Here is a 20287-nt window from a genome sequence, read left to right on the forward strand (position 1 = left end):
AAGTTAAACAGAAAGAAAATATGGATAATGTGAGGTGGTAAGAGTGATATGAATGTGTGAATAAAAGTGCTTAAAGAACACCCCTCCACCCCCACCCCTCCATGGGCTGGGCACCACAGGCGCCAGAAGGCAGAGTGAATGGTAAATGTTTAAACAGATCTTTTCTAAGGAAACTTTCTGGAAAAAAGTCAATCTCAAGTTAAATTCTGAAGGAGCGCCTGACCAGGTGGTGGCGCAGTGGATAAAGCGTCAGACTGGGATGCGGATGACCCAGGTTCGAGACCCCAAGGTCGCCAGCTTGAGCACAGGCTCAACTGGTTTGAGCAAAACTCACCAGCTTGGACACAAGGTTGCTGGCTCAAGCAAAGGGGTTACTCAGTCTGCTGTAGACCCGCGGTCAAGGCACATATGACAAAGCAATCAATGAACAACTAAGGTGTCACAACGCGCAACAAAAAACTAATGATTGATGCTTCTCATCCCTCCGTTCCTGTCTGTCTGTCCCTGTCTATCCCTCTCTCTAACTCTCTGTCTCTGAAAAAAAAAATTCTGAAGGAGCATAGAAATGTTGCTTAGCAGCCAGAGGAGGCTACAGAATTTCCCTTGGGACTTCCAGTCCTCAGGGCCACTGAGCCCGAAGTCCTCCATTGTTTCAGCACACAGTAGTAGGGCCAGCACAAATTGCCAGGCACATTAATTCCTATGACGTGAGCGACAGACTACCAGAACAGTACATTGCTCACCTTGGCATACTGACGGTGACACACTTCAGCAAGATGCAGCCCAGTGACTACTCCCAGTCTAGCTGCAAGGCGCTGCAACAGGAGACCCACAATGGTGGCCAACAGAAGAACCCAGAGCAGCTAGAGAACAAAATCCCACCAAGACACTCATTAGACAACTGAGTTTTTTTGTTTGGTTGTTTGGTAATGTGAATGGGAAATAGTATATTTAGGAAAGAGCTCAGGTCAGGAATCAAATGACCTGAGTTCTATTATCAGGTTCTGGTTCTGCACATAACCTGGTATGTCTCCTTGTACCTCTCTGAGCCTTAGTTTCTCTCATCTGCAGTTTCTCCTTTATTCAAGGAAATTATGTGAAATAAAATAAAAAACCTGATAGGACAGTACTTTTCACCTAAGTGTCACACTAGTGAAATATCTGCATGTCGGTCTAGAGGTTGATATCCAATAAGGTAGAACGGAGGAAAAGGATGTGAAAATGTATTGTATGTGTTAAAAGGGACACAGGTAGGACTAGACGCTTACCTTAAACCCAGCCACTGCTCCAGATTGCAAATCAGATTCGATGTTTCCTGGATCCAGATAGGCAATGCTCATAAGAAAGCCTGGTCCCGTGAAAGCCCAGAGTTTACGAAAGCTAAAACAAGAGTACTGTACAAGAGGAAGAGATCAAACCAATTATCACCTCCAAACTGCCAATCTATTTTACCACACATAAAGCAACAACATCAGCCTCATAAGAACAAAAGATTTAGGATGTTGACTACTGGGTATGCCCAAGTTTCACTTCCATCTTATCCACTTCTTGTCAATAAGCTGGCCACTTCTCTGTCCAAGGAAGAGCCCTTCCCTTACCTGCTCTTTTCTATCAGCCTCTCATTTGCCCGGGGGGGGGGGGGGGGGGGGGGAGTTTGAAAAGATATTTTATTTTGTTGTGGCTTTATTTTCATTTCTTTTTTTTTTCCATCAGCTTCTCATTTTAAAACCAGGGTAACAACAGTATCAGTACTTCTGTGCCAACCACTATCCAAATGGGACAAAACCCATTGTAAAATTGGAACATAAAACTCATACTTCCTTTATCAAAATAATGCTAATACAACTTAGCAACTGTTTTCAAAACCCTCATTTTCCTTAACAGTTTCTATTATTCTGATTACCAAAACTCAGTCTTCAGAGACTGCTTGCAAAAATTAGATCTGAGGCTGTTGACCTTGAGTCGTTCAGCAGACTTTTCAATCATGTTTTTCCTACATAACTTTTCTTCCAAGGACCTGTCACTAACCTCCTCCTCAGGAATGGCAATCTTCTCATCAAAATAGGTGGTGAAGGGCTCCTCTGAGTTCCCAATGGACTGTGGAATAGAGGAGTTACTGTAAGCAGGGTTGATGGCACCAAGACTGGCAGAGTCTCCATGTTCTTCAGAAGATTCATCTGAATAAACAGATTTTTAAAAGAATTTTTTTAAAAATACGCTAACAATTCATCCTTAGTACTACTGAAATTAAATCTTTTTAATTTAATTAATTCAAGGCACAAGACCAATAACCTGACTGTATCTCAATTTACTTCTAACACTTTATTTTTATTTATATTTTTAATAAACTAATTTTTGAATAAACAATACATTCACATGATTGAAAAGTTGAGAAATACAAAAAAGCTTATGGTAAAAAAGCTCCCTCTCATTTCCTTCCCCAGTCACCAGCTCAAGATCAATTTTAACACTAATCTCACAATGGGTTTCTTACTTATAAATTTCCTTCCTTTCCTTCCTTCCCTTCCCCTTCCCCTTCCTTCTTTCCTTCCTTCCTTTCTTCCTTCCTTCCTTCCTCCCTCCTTCTCCCTCCCCCTTCTTCCCCCTTCCCATCCTCTTTCCTTTCTTCCTCTCTCCTTCCCTCCCTCCCTTCCTTTCTTTTTCTTTCTCTCTCTCTCTCCCCCTCCCTCCCTTTCTCTCTTTCTTTTAGGTGAGAGGAGATAGTGAGGCAGACTCTCACATGTGCCCCAACCAGGATCCAACCAGCAACCCTGTCTGGGGCTGATGCTCAAGTACCGGTCTATTTTTAGCACCTGAGGCAGACGTGCTCTGACCAACCAAGTTATCATCAGCGCCTGGGGCCCCACATGAATCAACTGAGCCACTGGCTGCAGAGAGGAAGAGAGAGAGGAGGGAAAGAGGGACAGGGAGAAGCAGATGGTTGCTTCTCCTGTGTGCCCTGACTGGCAATCAAACCTGGGATGTCCATATGCCAGGCCAATGTGCTATCCACTGAGCCATGAGCCAGGGCCCAACTTGGTAATTTTTAGAAACATTTAATTTTCCTCTAATAACACTGATGTCTATAGCTCAATATATTAGATTTCCAGACTAGCTTCATTACTACCCTAAATCCTAACTCTTAGAAGAAAGAAACCAGGTCAGTCTAGTGGGACACACACCACCAGCACCACCACCACTCTTCCCAATATTTGGTATGACTTACTTGAAGAAACATCCTTGGACGTTATACCTCCGGGAGGCTTCTCAAAAAATGTAGAAGTTACAAAATCCTGCCACAGTTCAGTCTAAAATGTGAAGCTCCGGGGAAACCACCAAGTAGGAACCCCTTTGCCTCCTGACTAAGGCCTATAGTAAAGAGCTTCATGTCACGGGGTGACCCTCGTGATAGGGTTCATCTATGACCAAGGTCAGTGTTCCCCTGAGCCCAGCATTTTTCAGTTAATCTTAGATGCAGGGAGGGAAAAGGGGGAGGAACTGGACACAAAACCCAGTTTGTTGTAGCCATCAAATGGATATTTTGAACCACAAAGCTTTACTCTCAGTGTTTCCAAGAAATCTTTACAACCCCCAATTATAAAAACAAAAAGCTTTCTTTCTATAGAAAGCTGACCCACTTTACTTTAGGTGGCCCTGAACTGATAAGAAAATTTATAAGAAAGGGAATGAAAGTTCTAAAAGGGAAATTTAGAATTAGGAAGGATTAGTCAAAGCAGTCAAGAAGCTCTAATCAAATACACAGTATAAGGTGCACAGGCAGTATTTTACTGCCCCATAAATATCTGAAATGCCATCATCAGCCAAAGCACCCAAGGTTTTTATAACAGGTGTGTGAATAATACTGCTTTTGCAAGCATTACTGCTATAGAAACCAGACTTGTAGCTAATCTTGTCTCATTTCAGACTTGGAAACAAGATGAGGCAGGTCTCTGTGGTTATAAAACCTTTTTCATTTACAGCATAAATCACAGATTGTGCCTTCTGATGGAGCAGGTCTCCATAAAGATATTGTTGGCTGGGGAGAGCAAATGGGGACAATTTATGTTGGAATAGACAAAAGAGGGAAAATATAGTAAATTTCTGTTATTGACTTAAGCCTAATTCCAAATAAAAATTAGACAGTAACACAAAAACTGTAAATTACCATCTGGCATCTTTTGTTCAGGACCCAACACCATGGTTTTCTTAGAATAAGATTCTGCAAAGTAGAAAAAAGAGGGAAAAGACTTAATTAACAAGTTCAGAAACAGCTTTTTGTACTCTGTACAACCATATCCTTATTATGAAAATAATTATTTTACTAAATTAGATAAACTTGAAAATAATTATAGTTTTCAGAGTATGATTAAGAGATATTTAATTTAAAATGTAAGTTTTAATCATGCTTTTGCTGACAAGACTTCAAAATCAAATTGAAGCCCTGGCTAGATATCTCGGTTGGTTAGTGTCATCTTGATATGCCAAAGTTGTGGGTTCAATTCCCAGTCAGGGCACATACAGGAACAGATAAAGGTTTCTGTCTGACTCTCTCTCTCTCTCTCTTCCTCTCTAAAAGCAATCAATAATTTTTTTTAAAAAAATGAGCCTGACCAGTGGTGGTGCAGTAGTAGATAGAGCAATGACCTGGGACACTGAGGTCCCAGGTTTTATACCCCAAGATCGCCAGCTTAAGCACGGGATCATCAACATGATCCTGGGATCAGCCAAAGGTTGCTGGCTTGAAGCCCAAAGTCACTGGCATAAGGAAGGGGTCACTGGCTCAGCTTGAGCCCACCACCACCCCGTCAAGGCACATATGAGACACAATCAATGAACAACTAAGGCAATGCAACTCATCTCTTTCAACACCCTCTCTCTTTCTCTCTCCCTTCCTGTCTCTCTCTCTATTTAAAATAAAATTGAGGCTAATGGCATTCATAGAAGCAGGCAAATGCTTTTTTTAAAAGAAGCAGGCGGTATAGAATGGTTTAGCACCAGGTTCCCCACTAATGTGCTTCTTGCACAATGGGCAAGGGGCTCTCCACACCTCCACAAAGGCAATCACCTGTATCTGCTTTGCCTCCAGACTAAACCAAATTTAAAATCAGACTGATTTCTTCCCATTTGTATGAATTTTTAAGGGCAGAGATCTATAATTCTCTTTGACCTACAATTTTGGCTTGAGAAATAGAGGAAAGACATAAGAGGCACAGTGATCAAGCTGCTAAATTATTAACTTCAAGTAGGGTGAGGCATCAAAAAAATTTTTTTTTGTTTTAACCGACTCTGGGAACTTAAGCTTTTGAAGTTTCTAGTCCTACCTGAATATATCAGTACATTGTGCCTTTGATGCCTCCAGTTAACCATCTAAATGACCTCAAAAAGTAAATGTTCCACTGCTTAAACCACTAGACATTTGATGACTAATCATCTTGGACCAGTGTGGGAGCTAAGAATGCAGAACTGATTTTCAAGAAGAATGTACTTTTTACTGTAAAACACTGACTTTTCCTTCTCCTCGGTATTGCCTCATACCCAGGAGGCTATGACTAGAAATAAATGACAAAGATCTATTCAAAGGACTTGTGCTTCAATTATCTGGAAAGGGGAGAAACAGCACCTCACCAGCATACCAGTAGTGGAGGACCACTATCTCCCAGCCTCATATTTCCCTGAGGAGAGACTTTAGCTATGTCTCATTCTCCAACCTTAAACAACTGGAAGCAGAAACTAATGGCCACAGCCTTCCCCTCCTCGGCTTTCAAGGAGAGCTGATGCACTAGGACGGCTAGGAATGGTCCGGAGATGTCAGCACTTCTTAGTCCTGCAGTAAGCAGCCTGTGGGGATGAGGTGTCTGAAATGCTGAGCATTCTGTTGGGTTAAGTTCAGCTTTGGGGAAGGGAGCATTAATAAGCTCAATTGGCCACAGAACTATGGTGTATTCTTCAACCCCACCAATAAGGCTGATTTTTAAAAATTTTGATCTACTGATTAAAGAATCTACTTCTCAGTCAATTCCAAATTCAGAAGCAGAAAGATGAGGTAATACTTACTGTAGCACCCCCACACACTTATATCCCCATAACTATCCTACTGGAAAAGCTATGAAACCTCCCCTTAGCTATCTTTTATTCTTTAAATTGTTTTTCACTCTTAACCCTTTGTTCCTCCTAACTGAACAGTCCTCCACTTTCGTTTTAGGTCATCTAGCTACATAGTCTATAGTATACCTATCTTATAGAATTACAGAATTCAGACCCAAAGAAGGTTTTAGGTTTTATCTACATTCTGGGGTGTAAGACATACCACCAACATGCTAATTTGCTAAACATTTTCCATTAATACAGTAACCAATGTCAACAATTCTGTTGTAATATACAACTAGCCATGTCCCTCCCATCAGATTTTGAGCCTCCAGATAACTAAACACCAGCTAATAGACCCCAATAACAGTGACTAAATCCAATTCCACTTACAACAGCTCCTCACCTAAATGAGATTTACACATCGGACAACTCAAAAGTAGCAGCAGCCACTTGGCTTTCAATCACAGCACAGCCCCTAAACACCACTTAGCATCTTTTTTTTTCTTTTTTTCTTTCTTTCTTTATTTTTATTTTTTTGAAGCTGGAAACTGGGAGAGACAGTCAGACAGACTCCCGCATGCGCCCGACCAGGATCCACCGGACACGCCCACCAGAGGCGACGCTCTGCCCACCAGGGGGCGATGCTCTGCCCCTCCGGGGCGTCGCTCTGTCACGACCAGAGCCACTCTAGCGCCTGGGGCAGAGGCCAAGGAGCCATCCCCAGCGCCCGGGCCATCTTTGCTCCAATGGAGCCTTGGCTGCGGGAGGGGAAGAGAGAGACAGAGGGGGTGGGGGGTGGAGAAGCAAATGGGCGCTTCTTCTATGTGCCCTGGCCGGGAATCGAACCCGGGTCCCCCGCACGCCAGGCCGATGCTCTACCGCTGAGCCAACCGGCCAGGGCCCCACTTAGCACCTTTTTATTTTTATTTTACATACAATTCTAAGAAGCCAGGCAATGAGGTTATCCTAACACACAATAAATTAGAAACCACAAATCAGATCTGGAACTAAGGCTCTTAAAGGAAAAGGTCTTCAGCCATTTGGTATGAGGCAAAGAGCCCTTCCTCATATATCCATCAACTCTGAGAACATTATTATTAAGAATAATTATGGGCCCTGGCCGGTTGGATCAGTGGTAGAGCATCGGCCTGGCGTGAGGAAGTCCCAGGTTCGATTCCTGGCCAGGGCACACAGGAGAGGCGCCCATCTGCTTCTCCACCCCTCCCCTTCTCCTTCCTCTCTGTCTTTCTCTTCCCCTCCCACAGCCGAGGCTCCATTGGAGCAAAGATGGCCCGGGCGCTGGGGATGGCTCCTTGGCCTCTGCCCCAGGCGCTAGAGTGGCTCTGGTCGTGACAGAGCGACGCCCCTGATGGGCAGAGCATCGCCCCCTGGTGGGCGTGCCAGGTGGATCCCGGTCGGGTGCATGCGGGAGTCTGTCTGACTGCCTCCCTGTTTCCAGCTTCGGAGAAAAAAAAAAAAAAGAATAATTATGGCCAGACGGTGGTGCTGTGAACAGAGCACTGACCTGGGACACTGAGGGCCCAGGTTCGAAACCCCGAGGTCATTAGCTGGAGACATTCTCACCAGCTTGAGCGCAGGATCACCAGTTTGAGTGTGAGATCATAGACATGATCCCATGGTCGTTGGCCTGAGCCCAAAGATCTCTGGTTTGAGCCCAAAGGTCTCTAGCTTGAAGCCCAAGGCTGCAACTCCCGCCCCACGTCAAGACACATGAGAAAGCAATTAATGAACAATTAAGGTGCCATAACTATGAGTTAATGCTTCTCATCTCTCTCCCTTCCTGTCTCTGTCCCTGTCTATTCCTTTCTCTCACACTTAAAAAAAAAAAAGGCCCTGGCCAGTTGGCTCAGTGGTAGATCATCAGCCAGTGTGTGTATGTCCCAGGTTTGATTCCTGGTCAGGGCACACAAGAGAAGCAACCGTCTGCTTCTCTACCCTCCCCTTTCCCCCATTCTCTCTCTCTCTTCTACTCCCTCAGCCATGGCTCAGTAGGAGGAAGTTGGCCCCATGTGCTGAGGATGGCTCCATGGCCTCCACCTCAGGCAATAAGAGTTCAGTTGCTGAGCAACAGAGCAATGGCTCCAGATGGGCATAGCATTGCCCCCTGGTGGGCCTGCCAGGCGAATCCAGGTCTGGGCAATTGCAGGAGACTGTCTCCCCTCCTCTCATTAAAAAAAAAAAAAAAATTGCCCCAAGAAATGAATATTAAAATATACATAACATTAAGTTTTCCCCCACCAACCAGTGGTTAAAAAAAAATAGTTTGCATTTGAAGTATTTTATTCTTGTAAAATTCCCCTGTAGAGAGCAACGGCACTCAAAACTATTTCACTTATTTTAGAGCTCCAGTCAATGTTCAATGGTCTCCAACTAAAATTGTAAAGTTTAGAGAGAAATGTTTTTGAACAGCACTGTAATTCTCCCCTCTTTCTTCCTCCCCTCCTCTACATAAATAAAGTCAAAGATAGCATTAACTAGGACAACGATTTTCACCTAGTATGCCACAAGAGACACATTGGTGTGCCACAAAATTTTTACTTATTTATTGGGTGTTACTAGTATGCCACAAGAATTTTTAAAACATCTGCCCGACCTGTGGTGGCGCAGTAGAAAAAGCACTGATCCTCTGGAATGATGAAGACACAACTTCAAAACCCCCAGCTTGCCCAATCAAGCAACTTCTGCCTGACCAGGCAGTGGCGCAGTGAATAGAGTGTCAGACTGGGATGCCGAGGACCCAGGCTCAAGACCGAGGTCGCCAGCTTGAGCGTAGGCTCATCTGGCTTGAGCAAAAAAAAAAAAAGCTCACCACCTTGGACCCAAGGTCACTGGCTCAAGCAAGGTGTTACTCGGTCTGTTGAAGGCCTGCAGTCAAGGCACATATGAGAAGGCAATCAATGAATGAACAACCAAGATGTCACAACAAAAAAACTGATGATTGATGCTTCTCATCTCTCTCCATTCCTGTCTATCTGTCCCTATCCCTCTCTCTGACTCTCTCTCTGTCTCTAAAAAAAAAAAAAGCCTTGGCCAGTTGGCTCAGTGGTAAAGCATCGCTCGGCATGTGGAAGTCCTTGGTTCAATTCCCGGCAAAGGCACACAGGAGAAGCGCCCATCTGCTTCTCCACCCTTCCCCCTCTCCTTCCTCTCTCTCTCTTCCCCTCCCACAGCCAAGGCTCCATTAGAGCAAAGTTGGCCCGGGCGCTGAGGACGGCTCCCTGGCCTCTGCCTCAGGTGCTAGAATGACTCCAGCCACGACGGAGCGACACCCCAGATAGGCAGAGCATCGCCCCCTGGTGGGTATGCCGAGTTGATCCTGGTCAGGCGCATGCGGGAGTCTGTGTGACTGCCTCCCCCCTTCTAACTTCGGGGGCGGAATGGGGAATTATAATAATAAAATAAGACATGCAATACCTGACTAGTTGGAGGCACTGACCTTTTTTCCCCTAGATCAAGGGTCAGAAACCTTTTTGGCTGAGAGCCATGAACGCCACATATTTTAAAATGTAATTCCGCGAGCCATAGGTTCCCGAACCCTGCCCTAGATTGTCAAATAAAAAAATGACAACAGCCAAGACAATAATAGCTGGCCAGTGTGAATGAATCAAAATTATACCTATTTTGTCAGGCAGAAAATAGAATAAATTTGTCATATAATTTTAGTAGTAAGTGTGCCACGAGATGTGCAAGGTTGAAAAATCACTGAAGTAGCAAAAGAACTTTCAAAGATGCAAACAGGAAAAGTGTTTTCAAGAAAGCAAATGATTAAATAAATGTGAACAGGAATGTTTGAAGTTGACTCCTCTAGATGCTTCCCTCAGACAATGTTCAGTGCCAGCAAAATGCTGGTGACGAGAGAAACTGCCAGAGGCACAGATCAAGGCTTTAAAAAGTGATATCTGAGGGATTTAGACAATAATAAGGAGTTACAATTTTTTAACACTCATACATTATCTTGAAGAAAATGTCAGATTTCCAGATTGTACTAAAATTCCCTTCTCTCTAAAGGTCTACTATAAGGTTCAAGTACTTGATACTCCTACAAGAACCATTACTATTAATCTAAACACCTATGTTGACCAAAATGTTCTTTATGGCCTGGCCTGTGGTGATGCAGTGGATAGTCAACCTGGACCTCTGAGGTCACTGGTTTGAAACCTTGCCTGGTCAAGGCACATACAACAAGCAACTGATCAACTAAAATGAAACTATGAGTTGATACTTCTCATTCCTCTAACCTCGCTTCTCTTTGTAAAATCAAAAAATACAATTTTTTAAAAAGGATGTTTTTTATTAAGGCAAGCTCCTACCCTTGGATGACAGGGAGTCAATAAAACTCTGAAATATCCAAGTGGTTCAAACATAGAGTACATTGTTTTCTGAACGCTGTGTGTTTTAATAAGCAAGGTTACGAGCCACATTTTTTTTTTTTTTTTTTTTTTTTTTTTTTTTCATTTTTCCGAAGCTAGAAACAGGGAGAGACAGTCAGACAGACTCCCGCATGCGCCCGACCGGAATCCACCGGCACGCCCACCATGGGGCGACGCTCTGCCCACCAGGGAGCGATGCTCTGCCCATCCTGGGCGTCGCCATGTTGCTACCAGAGCCACTGTAGCGCCTGGGGCAGAGGCCAAGGAGCCATCCCCAGCGCCCGGGCCATGTTTGCTCCAATGGAGCCTTGGCTGCGGGAGGGGAAGAGAGAGACAGAGAGGAAAGCGTGGCGGAGGGGTGGAGAAGCAAATGGGCGCTTCTCCTGTGTGCCCTGGCCGGGAATCGAACCCGGGTCCTCCGCACGCTAGGCCGACGCTCTACCGCTGAGCCAACCGGCCAGGGCCACACATTTTTTTAAGATTTTATTTTTATTCATTTTAGAGTGGGAGGGTTATATAGAGAGAGAGAATGGGGGGAGGAGCAGGAAACATAAACTCCCGTATGTGCCTCAACCAAGCAAGCCCACAAGCCACTTTTTTTTAAATGAAAGATTATTATTTCCTCTATTTTCCCACTCCAGGTCAATGAAGACACACTATTTTCTGAGTCTTTTTCATTTAGGACATCTGCCTGACCTGTGGTGGCACAGTGGGTAAAGCATTGACCTAGAATGCTGAGGTCACTGGTTTGAAACCCAGGGATTGCCAGGTCAAGGCACGAGAAGCTACTGAGTTGATGCTTCCGCCTCTTCTCTCTCTCATTGCTTCTCTCTCTAAAAATCAATAAATTAAACCTAAAAAAAAAAATTAAAACAAATTTTATTTAGGCCTGACCAGGTGGTGGCACAATAGATGAGAGCATTGACCTGGGACACTGAGAACACAAGTTCGACACCCCGAGGTCACCAGCTTGAGTATGGGCTCACCTGCTTGACTGTGGGATCAAAGACATGACTCCATGGTCGCTGGCTTGAGCCCAAAGGTCGCTGGCTTGAAGCCCAAGGTCGCTAGCTTGAGCCTAAGGTTGCGAGCTTAAGCTTGAGGTCACTGGCTCAACTGGAACCCCCTGGTCAAGGCACGTATGAGAAAGCAATCAATGAACAACGAAGGTGCAGCAACTACAAGCTGGTGATTCTTATCTCTCTCTCTCTTCCTGTCTTTCTGTCCCTGGGGTCTCTCTCTTGCTAAACAAAAAAAAAAAAAAATTTTTTTATTTAGGACATCCATCTATATATTCCAAAACTCAGTGTGCCTCCACTGGAATATATGGAGGTAAGGAGAAAAAGCTTTAAAAAGCCATGTGAATTTCTAAATTATTCTTGAAGATGTGAAGTTTGGAATTATTTTCTTTAATTTGGATAAGTGTAGCCTTGCCAGGTAGCTCGGCTGATTAGAGCATTGTTCCAACATGTGAAGGTTGAAGGTTTGATCCCTGGTCAAAGTACATATAAGAATCAACCAACGAACACATGAATAAGGAGAACAACAAATGATGTTTCTCTCTCTTACACTCTCCCTTTCTATTAAAAAAAAATTTTTTTTAATAAATTTGAGTAAGTGTATCCTATTTTTTTCTTATGAAAATAAATTCTATATAAAATGGGGAAGAGCCGGACCAGGTGGTGGCACAGTGGGCAGAGCATTGGACTGGGGTGCAGAGGATCCAGGTTTGAAACCCTGAGGTCACCAGCTTAAGTGCGTGCGGGCTCATCCGGCTTGAGCATGGGCTCACCAGCTTGAGCGCAGAGTCACTGGCTTGAACGTGGGATCATAGACATGACCCATGGTTGCTGGTTTGAGCAAAGGGTCACTGGTTCTGCTGTAGCCCCTCGGTCAAATCACATGTGAGAAAGCAATATCAATGAACAACTAAGGAGCTGCAACAAAGAGCCACAACCAAGAATTGATGCTTCTCATCTCTCCCTTCCTGTCTGTCCCTATCTGTCTCTCTCTCTGTCACAATAAATAAATAAGTAAATAAATAAATAAATAAAATGGGAAAGGAAAAAAAAACATGATGAAGAATGCTTACATCTACTGCCTGACAGAAAGAACAAAACTGAAAAGCCTCTCTGGTGGGTGTTAGTTTAAAATAAAGGCCTAGAAACTATTCCTCTGTACCTAAGTGGATAATATCAGAATGTCTTCAACTGAAAGCCGCACAAGAATGTCTAGTTCATAAAGTACAAACAGTGCTACTATTGATAATGTGCTTAACAAGCACTGGAGCATCTGCATGTGCGTGTGTGTCTCTCTCTCTGGCACAAGGCCATTGAAATACCAGCTTAGACTGTTCATTTTACTGACTTTGTGTGCCAGAGTAATAATCCTGCATGGTTTACCAGAGAACCCCAGTTTCAACTTAACATCAAGTCTGCTATTTCTCACCTAAGTTGGACTTTTGAGAATGTTTTCTAGTTGAAAGAAATATCTGACATTGAGAACATCTAACCTGGCCTGCGGTGATGCAGTGGATAGAGAGAGCATCACCCTGGGACGCTGAGGTCGCCAGTTTGAAATCCTGGGCTTGCCCAGTCAAGGCACATACAATATAAGCAATGAACTGAAACAACTATGAGTTGCTACTTCTTACTTCTCCTGCTTCATAAAATCAATAAATAAAATCTTTAAAAAAGAGAGAACATCTAATAATGATAAAAGAAAATTAATTAGCAAAAGGAATGAGGGAGTAAGATATGTGGAGCAACTGTACAGTTGATAATGAAACCAGCTGCTTGGGTGTGAAAGATGATAACAGTAGGAAGAAATGTGGCCAGGCTGTCAAGAAGTACAGATATTTTAGCCAAAAATATCACTCATCAACCAGAGACTTCAGAATCCAAAGGGCCTGAGACCTGCTAAATAGAACTCTTCACTTTCTCCGCTCAATGCACTGAGAGTTAACCAGCTTCCAAACCTTCACTGCTCTCACTAAAGTCTTACTTCTTGAGACTACATACAGCTTGGCCTTTATTCCTCCCAGCTCTCACAGTGTGAGCTTCCTCTGATTTCCTCCTAACCAGAAATGTACAGCAGTACATTTCCCTTTGGGGGACCAACCTGGCCTTCTGGCCAGACACATCTATCCTGGAATACAACTCTAAGCCCTAAATACAATTTCAAAGACCCCTTTATACTAAAGTCTATGTGTGTGTGTGTGTGTGTGTGTGTGTGTGTGTGTGTGACAGAAACAGAGAAAGAGAGAAAGGGAGAGAAATGAGAAGCTTCAATTCTTTGTTGCAGCACCTTAGTTGTTCATTGATTGCTTTCTCATATGTGCCTTGACCAGGGAGCTACAACAGAGCGAGGGACTCCTTGCTCAAGCCAGCAACCTTGGGCTCAAGCTGGTGAGCCTTGCTCAAACCATGCTCAAGCCGGTGACCTCAGGGTTTTGAACCTGGGTCCTCCATGTCCCATGCTCAAGCCGGTGACCTCAGGGTTTTGAACCTGGGTCCTCCATGTCCCAGTCTGACGCTCTATCCCAGGGGTCCCCAAACTTTTTACACAGGGGGCCAGTTCACTGTCCCTCAAACCGTTGGGAGGGCCGGACTATAAAAAAAACTATGAACAAATCCCTATGCACACTGCACATATCTTATTTTAAAGTAAAAAAACAAAACGGGAACAAATACAATATTTAAAATAAAAAACAAGTAAATTTAAATCAAGAAACTGACCAGTATTTCAATGGGAACTATGGGCCTGCTTTTGGCTAATGAGATGGTCAATGTGCTCCTTTCATTGACCACCAATGAAAGAGGCGCCCCTTCCGGAAGTGCAGAGGTGGTCGGATAAATGGCCTCAGGGGGCCACATGTGGCCCGCGGGCCGTAGTTTGGGGACCCCTGCTCTATCCACTGCGCCACCGCCTTGTCAGGCTAAAATAAAGTCTATTAAATCAGTGTCTACCTACTTCTGGCCTCAGGGGGGAAAAAAATGTTTTGCTCTCATACCTGCTTAAGTAGTTTCTTCTCTGGCACCTATAAAAAAATTATTATCATTAAATTACACTCCACTCATTTATTCTAATGGTAGTATTAGCTCCCCAATGTAGACTGGCCTTAACAATTTTAAGTACATATTTTCCTCCACCTTTCTTCAAAGCAAAGAAAAATTATGTGTAGACAGCCAACACATGCAACACGATTCTCCAGCCTCAAACATGCCTCCTTCTGCTCTTTGGAACCTGCTAAAATTTTAACTTGTAGCTTTCTCCTTTCATTATCCTGGCGTTTTAACAGATACTTGATTATTAGCAATAAATGGGTTCAAAACAAACAAAAATTACTCATACAAGATGACCCACTAGCGACAGGCACAAAGACTGAACGCCCTAACTTCCCAACCTAAGTCTTCCTGATAACTGGTATAGTTACACTGGTCTTAAATTAAAAGTAGAAGAGGAGGCCCTGGCCAGGCAGCTCAGTTGGTTACAGCATCATCCTCATACACCAAGGGCACACAAAAGAACCAACCAATGAATGTATAAATAAGTGAAACAACAAAGTAATGTTTCTTTCTTCCTCTCTCTCTCTCCCTTCCTCTCTCGAAAAGCAATTAAAAAAAAATTTTAAGTACTCTGGCCGGATAGCTGGGTTGGTTAAAGCATTGTACCAAAGAGCAGAGGGTGCCAGTTTGATCTCCAGTCAGGGTACATACAGGAACAGACTGATGTCTGTCTGTCACTCTCAAATCAATAAAACATTTTAAAATTTTTAAGTGGAAGCAGAATTAGACAATAAATACATTTTTATCATTCCTGGCCAACTCCTTTATATTCCATTCTGAATATAGCTTATAACACACATATGCTGTTTTATTTTATCAATGATATTCCTGATGACACCTGTAAGGCTCTTCTTTGTGACTCCAGGGGCCAATAAATGTGAATTATTCAATATATAGTGTGTTAAATTATTAAAAGAATAAATGGCATCCAGTGAGTGAGACAGGAGTATAGGTCTTCTAACTTCTTATATTCCAGGGGTCGGGAAGCTTTTTGGCTGAGAGAGTCATGAACACCACATATTTTAAAATGTAATTCCGTGAGAGCCATACAACGACCCATGTACGTTATGCATTATCCAATAAAAATTTGGTGTTGTCCCGGAGGACAGCTGTGATTGGCTCCAGACACCCGCAACCATGAACATGAGCGGTAGGAAATGAATGGATTGTAATACATGAGAATGTTTTATATTTTTAATGTTATTATTTTTTTATTCAAGATTTGTCTGCGAGCCAGATGCAGCCATCAAAAGAGCCACATCTGGCTTGCAAGCCATAGGTTCCCGACCCTTGTTATATTCTATACATTCAAATGCTGCCAGCCTTCTTTTCCAAAATATTTTATTCAAACCAAAGCAACTTGGATGAGAAAGATGACAATATTAGGGTAAAAGCTCTCCTCTCTACAACAAACACTAAACTCTTTAAAGATGTCACTCTTTTTCCTCCTTATTTAAGTACAAATTAAGAGATTTCACAACACTGTCTTCCACTCTCACCACACCAATATACAACTTTCAACCCTACAGGAGTACTAGATTGTCTTACTGCAAAGCTAAATAACTAAACTTTCAGCAAGTCAGGCCAGCATACTGCTAGAGTAAGCCATGCTCTTTTCTATAAATTCAGTTTCTCATTCTGCAACTAGTTCCCAATAAGGCTACATGTATAAAAAGTAGCTTCCTTGAGGAAGAGAATTCAAAGTTTCCATTAGAGCCTTCCAGATAGAACTTGAGAGGGACTTTGAGGTTCATTAGAAAAAGCATAAATCTGCTATCACACATTTGTATTTAGGCAAATGGTAAGGAGGCAGGAAATAAAGATGTCTTTGATTCCACAGCACCCACCCGAGCTCTTAGCATTAAGAGTAAAACAGAAAAGCTCTTACTTTGTGGTATCATTGTAACCTCTAACCTTCACATCACTGAGTCAAACTGAACCAAAGCTGCTTAGTAGCCCTATAAATATGTCATCTAAGGAACATCGCTGATTTCCTAACAGCGGAATCAGATGAGATTCATACCACGCTTCCCCATTCATTAACAAGAAGTGCTGCCAGGCTGCCCAGAAATTCCCCTCCGCAGTCCCAACCTGGCCATTCCGGAAACAGGAGAAATCAAGTGTGCTGCAATCATAGCCTTTTTGGTGTTGGATCCAAAATAAACTGTGCCTAGGCCCCCAAGGCTGTAAATACAATGTTATCCAATGAAAAACTAAACCAAAGAAGTTCTCAAGTTTAATTTACCCAACGCAGCTATCACAACAGACCTAGCATAGTGACGGTTTCCAACGTTATTTAATGATAAAATAAACACCCAGCATAAAACCTCTAGTCACAAGTAATTTATATTATACACTCAGATCAATGTTAATGACAAGGGTTCACTGGCAATAGATTAACAGGATTCTGAGCAAAGGTTAAGTAATAAGATCAGAATTGTTAAGTTTAGAATGTTTGAGACACATGTAGGAAATAGTTTAGAAATACTCTCACATGCCAGAACAGTTCTAAGCACTCCATATTAACTCATTTAATATTCACAATAACACTATAAAACTGCTATTATTAATCCCTATTTTAAGTAGAAACAAAAGAACAAAGAGGCTAAGCCACTTACTCAAAGGTTTACACAGCCAAAATGCGGTGCAAACTGTTAGGGCTTCAGATTCCACAGGAGTCAGGTAAACATATGGTCCCCTAGTTTCACCAACTATGGCCAGCTAGTTTCCGGAAGCCTATGTCCCCTTGTCTCTCCTCTCTCCTTCCATATAACTTTTGCTTTAACTTTCCACATTAAAGAGATGTCATATTCCTTTAATTTCATTACAGTCCTTTGCAAGCAGTGGACAATATGAAAGTATCTTCATTACACACACACAAACACACACACACACAGAGGAAACTCTCAAGCCCAGGTTCCTTGAATTCTCCCTAATGATGCTCTTTGAAATAGTCTGATATATGAGGTAGGGTATTTGGGAAAAACAAATTGAAAAAGAGTCCAAAGGCGATATAACAAAACGTAAGCGATGGCTTTAAAATAGGTACATGTGAAACCGAAGAGAGGAAGAGTGTCCTCCCCACTTAACACAGTATATGCGAAAAACAGGCCTAAAACCACTCTGCACACAAGTCCGCGGCGGCCTGCCCAGGCCCTCCACAAGGGCTGCTGGTCGGCTGCACAAAAATGAACTTCATGTAGAACTGGGCAGCCCAGGGAGCAGACGCAGCCCCACGGCTCCGCAATAAAAAGGAGGCCACCTGGACTTTGCCTGTACTCATCTGCCTTTTCCGCGTCGTGAAGCGGGTCACCGCACCCTCGACCACCGGCCCGCGCCGCCCCTCGTCCGGCCAGGAGCTCGGCCTTCCTCCCGGACTGCGGGGTGGGAGGGGCGAAGCCCCGCGAACTCTCGTGTTCCCTCCCCGCCCACTCGGAACCGTGCTGCCCGCGCCCTCTTCTCTCTCCGAGTTATAAGGCTCCGTCAGTCCGCGCGCCTCAGGGCCGCCGGGCCACACCGCCCTCGCAGCCTTGCGCCGCGCCCACGTGCCCTATTGCGCCGCGGGGCCATTTCCCAGGCCGGTCCTCGAGCCTACCTACGCCCTACCACCTCGTCTGGGGAGTACCGAGCACCCACTTGACCCCTGACCTCGCCTGCCTTTAACCTTACCAGTTCCGCCGCCACTAAAGGAGTTGTCCCTGCGCCTGCGACTCCAAAACCCAGGAGCCAACGCCAAGCCCCCACAACCCCTGCACGCCCCACCATTGGCCGACAGGACAGCAGCCGCACATTCCTATTGGCTCGATTTCCGTATTCCCGGTAGCGCCCGCGCGTTTGGCAGCCCGACTGCGAATCCCGAGGCTCCGCCCAGCGGGAGCTCATGCTGGGGGCGAGATCCCAGCGGCCTGGGCGGAGCCGCAGCCTACAAAGCAGGTGCCTGCTCCAGTCCACCCACGGAGTGTACGTCTGGAGGCTGCCACCCCGAAGAGAGGTATGTTTCTTGCGATAGTTTTATGCGGTTTCACGTCAGCTACTGGCAGTCAAGCTTGTTCCTTCTGGAGACGTGGTTCGCCAAAGTACAGCTCCACCCTATAAAATATAGTAGCCACCTGCAGAGCCATTTCCTCTCGCCCCCAGAGCCACATTATCATAGTATCTGTGCCCCACCAAGAGCACCCCACACCTGGGAGGAACTGCGAAATATCAACTAGTGCAGCCAGTTTGACCGCATTAGCTGTCCTACTCCCAAGCCTTGGTAATGAATTGTGTTCCTCCATCCTACCCAAAAGTTGCGCTTCTTTCCCCAAGCTTTATCTCCAACTACCCCAAAGCAATCCTACTCCATCCTCCGCCTCAACTTTACAATGTAGAGCAGCGATTTTCAACTTTTTCATCTCATGGCACACATAAGTTAATTACTAAAATTCTGCGACACACCAAAATAATATATATAATTTTTTACCGATCTGACAAAAAATAGGTGTAATATTGATTCATCCACACGATGGCTATTGTTGTATTGGCTGTTGTCAGTTTTTTTGTTTTGTTTTGTTTTTTTACAATCCAAGGGAAAAGAGGTCAATGCCCCTGACTAAATAAGTCAAGTATTGCATGTTTTAAAAATTCTTACAGCACACTAGTTGAAAATCACTGCCCTACAGTCTTTTGCTGAAGATGGTAGCCACATGAGTGGTTACTTTAGAGGGGGAAAAAACAAATGGTCTGACAAACCTCCTAATTTACTACAATGTTGTTCAGAACTATAGAAACAGTCTTAGACAACCCCCTGCCCCAGCTTATATTAAAGATAACCAAGCTTATTAACCAAGTCTATCCTAGAGAGGAAAAGCATAAACTCCAACTTCTTTTTTCATGTAAAAACTGCTAGGATAAAAATTTAATAGTTGGTAAAAAAAAAAAAAAAAAAGTTCACAAGAGGAGAAAAGGAGAATGAACTGCAAAAAGAAAAATCCAAATAAAGTACAAAAAAACTTGGGGACCAAAAACTGGGCTGAGCATTGTTAGTTATCTGGTACAGGCTTGTTTGCATACAGATTTTCTCCTGGAGAGAAAAGAAAATGCACAAATTAGTCCTGAGAATCTATAACACATCTGGGGAGTTTCAGAAAGTCCCTCTAAACCAGAACTTTTCCTTTGGGAACCTCTGCTGCAACTAGGGAATAAAATGGCTGGAGTCCTTGTTGCCCTTGTTGGCTCAGCTGGGCTACTTCTCTGGGCTGTTGCTGGTTACTTACTTAGCTCACAGTGTGGCGCTGCCTTTGTCTGTAGTTGCTTCTTCATTGTGCAGACCAGGTTTGACTTCTCCCAGTGCTGGCTCCTGTCTATATATGCAGACAAGTGCGCCTCCCTTGGTTAAATAAGGGCACTTTCAGCTGGTCTGGGCAACACAACACTGATAAAGATTCAGCAGGGAATTTCTAGAGGTGAAACACATACTTCAAAGCATAATCAGATTTCATCTTTGACCTGCCATGAAAAGGGAAGAACCATATATCTGTCCTGCCTGGATATTAATGAATAATTAATTGAGTTTGAAAACTTGTAATCTAAGATTTCTTCTGTTCCATTTGGCAGGAGCTGAAGGCGGTGTATGAAAGGGGTGGAGTAGAAGGAATTGCTTTCTTTAGGATGCCACTCCTGGAGTGAAGCTGGTTGAGCCACTTGTACCAGGGCTACATGTATATGAGGACTCTGCTCCCCTAAGGTGTAAACTGAAACCAG

The 20287-nt window shown here is 43.8% G+C and overlaps 1 protein-coding gene across 5 annotated transcripts in view; it reads right to left on the reverse strand.

Annotated features, from left to right (window-relative positions):
• The window catches only part of SLC11A2 (solute carrier family 11 member 2), a 43180-nt gene extending 23281 nt beyond the window's left edge, over positions 1-19899 (reverse strand). The window contains exons 1-5 of one of the 5 annotated variants that reach the window (XM_066264997.1): positions 19801-19899; positions 4166-4219; positions 2029-2177; positions 1269-1394; positions 744-863 (exon numbers count right to left, since the gene is read on the reverse strand). In XM_066264997.1, the coding sequence (XP_066121094.1) occupies positions 744-863; positions 1269-1394; positions 2029-2177; positions 4166-4219; positions 19801-19846 (495 nt within the window). In that variant the 5' untranslated portion in view covers positions 19847-19899. Of the gene's footprint in view, positions 1-743; positions 864-1268; positions 1395-2028; positions 2178-4165; positions 4220-14490; positions 14516-17163; positions 17781-17807; positions 18181-18214; positions 18335-19800 lie in introns of those variants that run through there. The other 4 variants (XM_066265006.1, XM_066265015.1, XM_066265010.1 and 1 more) reach the window with 4 other exon arrangements.
• Positions 19900-20287: the final 388 nt, after the last annotated feature.

This window comes from Saccopteryx bilineata, chromosome 1 (genome assembly GCF_036850765.1).
Source record: "Saccopteryx bilineata isolate mSacBil1 chromosome 1, mSacBil1_pri_phased_curated, whole genome shotgun sequence".
Taxonomy (NCBI): domain Eukaryota; kingdom Metazoa; phylum Chordata; class Mammalia; order Chiroptera; family Emballonuridae; genus Saccopteryx; species Saccopteryx bilineata.